Source organism: Mus pahari, chromosome 12 (assembly GCF_900095145.1).
Source record: "Mus pahari chromosome 12, PAHARI_EIJ_v1.1, whole genome shotgun sequence".
NCBI classification, from domain to species: Eukaryota; Metazoa; Chordata; class Mammalia; order Rodentia; family Muridae; genus Mus; species Mus pahari.
In genome coordinates, this window is record NC_034601.1 from 30,100,426 (window position 1) to 30,105,091 (window position 4,666).

Consider the following 4,666-nt stretch of genomic DNA (forward strand, 5'->3'; position numbering starts at 1 on the left):
CTGCAACCCTAGCATTTGACAGGCAGAACCAGGATTTTTCATTTCATTCATCTAGAACTTTTTTTTTTTTTTTTTTTTTTTTTTTTTAAATAGACGATATTTGGGGGAAAAAAAGAAGGGAAAACTAACAGCTTCCAACCAGCATGCACAGCCATCATGAAGGCTGTCTGTCTGTCTGTGGGGAACACTTGTTGCGCTTGTTGGCCTAGATTTGGCTTTGTTCTCAGAGAATTCTTTGGCTTATTTTTCTCTGTGGTCTATGGACAGTTCTTCTCCACTGCCCTGCTTAATGATTTAGGTTGGCTACAGGGAAAAATGACTTGTTTCTCACAGATTCTTGTGCCTGGAAGCTTAATCCAGGTTAATCTTGAGCCATAAATTTCTTGAATTCAAGCTGACAGTTTCCACAGGGATGGTGATGCCTCGTGTATGTGCGTGTTTGGTCTGCAGGTGTCTGTGTCCACGTGCATGCCTGCTGCCTGCAGAGGCCAGAAGACCTTTTGGAACTGGAATTAGGGATGGCTGTGAGTCACCATGTGTGTGCTTAGGAATTGAACCCTGGTCCTCTGCAAGAGCAGCAAGTGCTTTTAATCACTGCACCATCTCTCCTGTTCCCTCTGAATTCTTTTAAAAAGAGATAGAACTTTTTAAAATGAAAATAATTGTGTGAACCTCTCATGAAATAGTAATTTATTTGTGTGGGTTTATTTGTAAAATTCAAAGCTATTAGGAATTTTTTAATGTTAAAATTAGTCAAGATTTTATTTTCACAGTAGTTTATATGGACATTTTGGAAATAGCAGAATGTAGTTGTGTAATGTACTGTTTCCTTCAATCCACATGCAGCTTGGTGTGCCTTAGGGACTCCTGGATGGCTGCTCCATCTCCTTCCTCTCGGTCCCCACAGGGAAGGAAGGCCCTTGTTAGAGTTTAACGCCCCTACTCTACCGTTCTAAAGCTGCATGTTCTGAAGGAGCCATTTTTCGAGGCTGACTGACAGTTACTTTGCTTTAGAACATTTGGAAATATTTGGGAACCTACAATGGCCCCTTTCAAAAACTGGTGTATAAAGGCTGAATATAAACAGGGGGTGGGGTGGGGAGCTGCAAACACAAGCTTTCTGAGAAGGTGGTGCTTGTAAATATGGCTCTGAGCACTCAGTGAGGGCTCTGTTCTGTTTCAGGTACACACTTTTCATCGTGCTGTACCCAATGGGAGTGACAGGAGAACTCCTCACAATATACGCGGCTCTGCCCTTTGTCCGACAGGCTGGCCTGTACTCCATCAGCTTGCCCAACAAATACAACTTCTCCTTTGACTACCATGCATTCCTGATTCTGATCATGATCTCCTACATTCCACGTAAGTATATTTATGTGATAAAGGTCAGCTCTGCGGTAACTAGAGTTACGTCTTTGCTCTCTGTGTAATATAAATCACATTTATGGGATGCTTTGTTTTTTATTGACCACTGACTTTCAGAGGGAATTTTCTCTGGCAGTAATTGGATAAAGATGAACCCTTCTCTGTAGAGCTGCAGTATGTATCCCTTCTCAGTGTGTAGGTCACCGCTGTGTTAGGCCAAGCACTAAGGTGAGAGCAGAAAACCAAAGGCCTTTCTGTCTCTTCAGAATTGCTTTATTATGGTTTGTGAAAAACATTGTAAAAAGATGTTTGCATTGCTCAATATATCAAAATAGACAGTTTCACTTCACTTTAAGAGACCAGTAGCTGACCAGAAACAAATAACAAAATAAAAACAGATGTATTGTTTTTCTACATTTCTTGTTTTCTTGTTGAGTACAAAACCCTCAGAATTGGACACAGTGTTCCCTGCATTGTGACTTCCAGTTATTCTAATAGAACCTCTGATGGCTTAAATGTACGGAAAATCAAATGCACCTCTGATCGCACAGGAGCAGAACAGAAAGGGCACATTTGACAGTGTTGTCAGGGAATTCTAGTTGCCGCTGATCATGAGGAGTGTGCCTTTTTCTCGGATTCTGCTCAGTTGTAACTCCTCGTTGATTTCTGTATTCCAAAAGGACCTTGTTAGACCCAAGGACAAGCCAAGCTCATTTGGCTCTACTGTAGCCACTGTAATTCTTAGTCTCCCCTAAGCCCCACTAAGTTCAAGCAGGGATAAATTTTATTTCTTTAGCCCCCAGCATAATCTGAGTGAGTCACCCTAACCATCATAAATGACATGTTTGTGTCCCTCTGTAGAAATTGCATTTTATGCATTGTGAAGAAAAAAATTCCGTCCAGGTTTCATCTGAACATTTATCTTGGAGAAATTCTTGGACGCAGTCCTGCTTCATGATTCAGTCTCCATTCTATTCATTACCAAAAGCTTCCTTTAACACTGAGACCTTGGTGACTAACAGCCATTTCTCTTCAGAAAACGTGCTAGATGTTGAAACAAAAGGCAAATCTGGAAAAGTGCAAATGTACATAATGCAGAGGCATGGATTGTCACCTTTGAGGTTTGCTCCCTAGAGCTTTGTTTTTTTCAACTCCAAAGCAGCAAGGCTCAGCAGTGACTTTACTACTCTGAGCATAGCACCCCTGGGCGCCTCGGTATTTGTTTCTATTCTGATAAGCAGGAGATATGTCCCGCTCTGAATGAGGGCAGGGAAGGCATCACACACTCACACCTCTGCAGGGACTTCACCATGATGACGCTCCAGTCTGAGTGCTGGCCAGGCCTTTATTGCAGGGGCAGTTCTTAAGGTGTACTCCATCTTCCCTCCCTGGCAACCAGCCTGGCCAAGACTTCCTGCTGCCTACTGCTAGGCTGATTGTCAGGTCGGACACAGCAGCCCTCCATGACACTGGGGCTCCTCCTGGAAAACACAGCCAACCCCATGGTGTTTTCGATCTTGACCTTCAGGGAGAGAGAAGCACAGGCCTAGGTCAGAACTCTGCCCTCATTCTTTTTTGAGCGGTCAGATTACTAGAAATGAACACAGGGCCTTGGGCATGTCTTCTCCCACTAGCTTGTGTCTGCAGCCCCAGAACTCTTTGTTTTCATTTATGCTTATTATTTGTTAGGAGAATGTATGTGTGTGCACACATACCGCAGCACACATGCAGAGGTCAGAGGAAAAGTTTAGAGTCAGTTTTCTCTTTCCATGTCATATAGAGATCAAACTCACGCTGTCAGACTTGCTTAGCAAGTGTCTCTACCCACTAAGTCAGCTAAGGTTTATTTATAATTATGAGTGAAATATGTGTGTGCACATAAGTATGTAAGTGGAGATCCCTGAGAAGGCCAGAGGCATCTGATCCTCTGAAACTAGACGCAGTTAAAGATGCTTTTAGCTGCCCCACATGGTGTTGGGAAGCAAACGCGGGTGCTCTGCAGGAAAGGCATGGGCTCGGTACAGCTAGCCTGTGTCTCCACCACAGAGCTCCTCCAGCCACAGAGCTCTGCCTTCCCAGCCACGGAGCTCCGCCTTCCCAGCCACAGAGCTCTGCCTTCCCAGCCATGGCTCTCTCCTCCTGTCTTCTGCTTTCTAGTTCAGGCCCAACCCAAGATGGTTGACTTCTCAGCTGCCTATTCAGGTTAATATTGTCAGGGCTCTCATCAGCATGGCTGGAGGGCTACAAATGTCAGGAGTTGTTTGTGCTGAGCCCAGTGGCTATTCTGATAAAGAAATTTCAGTGCTTTGGCCACCAAGAAGTCTCCACTGGAACTAAAACACAGTCCAAGAGCATCCAGTGTCCCTTCCCACGTACATCATGTACCTGGAGCACTAGGGGCTTCTGCAGACTGTAATAGAATGATGAAAAGGGCCACACCTGGGCCAGCGAGGTGTCTCAGCAGGTAAAGGTGCCAAGCCTGGTGACCTGAGCAGCATCTCTGGAACCCAGATGGTTGAATGAGAGAGACTCCTGCAAGCTTTCCTCTGACCTCTACCTACACATGCACCACAGTGCGCGCACGCACACACCCACGCACGCACGCATCTGTCCTCATTTTTGTAGTGTGACTCTGCTGATAGAGGCGGTTCTTTCCCCTAGGACTAAGGGGCCTATTGAATGTCCCGCAGTGCCACCCTCTCAAGTAGCCACTGGGACATTACCACCGTCTGTGGGGTAAGGCGGTCACAAATGCATCCAGGGAAGGGAAGTGTCCTCAGCAGGCTTAGCTCCAGTCCCTTTCCTCAGGGAAAGCTAGCAGTGTGACTGGCCCCGCATTTTCAAATGATTACAATTAGCACTCCTTATGGCTTAATTATATCCTTACTTCCAGTTTTAAGATTATAGAGCTTGTCAAATTTTCTGGCTTTCATACCAAAATAGTTCTGTCACTGTTGAATTCTCTGCATAAGCTGAGCCTTTTCTGTGAGTAACTTCCTCACGGTAACTGAGGGCATGTGGCAGCGGGCCTTGTGGCCGCTGGCTACATCTCTGGCTACCTCTGACAGCTTGATGTTCTTTGTGTGTATGGGGGGCAGGCACTGACATTTTAATCAACTTGGAGCTAGATGTGGTGGTGCACGTCTTTAATCCCAGCACTTGAGAGGCAGAGACAGGCAGATCTCTGAGTTCAAGGTCAACCTAAGTTCCAGGACAGCCAGGGCTACAGAGAGAAACCCTGCCTAGAAAGGGAGGGAGGGAGGGAGGGAGGGGACGGGAAAGAGCGAGGGAGGGAGGGAGG

The 4,666-nt window shown here is 45.7% G+C and overlaps 1 protein-coding gene across 2 annotated transcripts in view; it reads left to right on the forward strand.

The window, feature by feature from the left end:
* Hacd2 (3-hydroxyacyl-CoA dehydratase 2) overlaps positions 1 to 4,666 on the forward strand; it is an 84,512-nt gene that overhangs the window by 75,828 nt on the left and 4,018 nt on the right. For both annotated transcript variants that reach the window (XR_003844896.1, XM_021209501.1), the window contains exon 6: positions 1,184 to 1,362. Coding sequence is in view for 1 of the 2 variants with exons in the window: in XM_021209501.1 (XP_021065160.1) it covers positions 1,184 to 1,362 (179 nt within the window). In the remaining variant the exon portion in view is untranslated. The remainder of the gene's footprint in view (positions 1 to 1,183; positions 1,363 to 4,666) is intronic.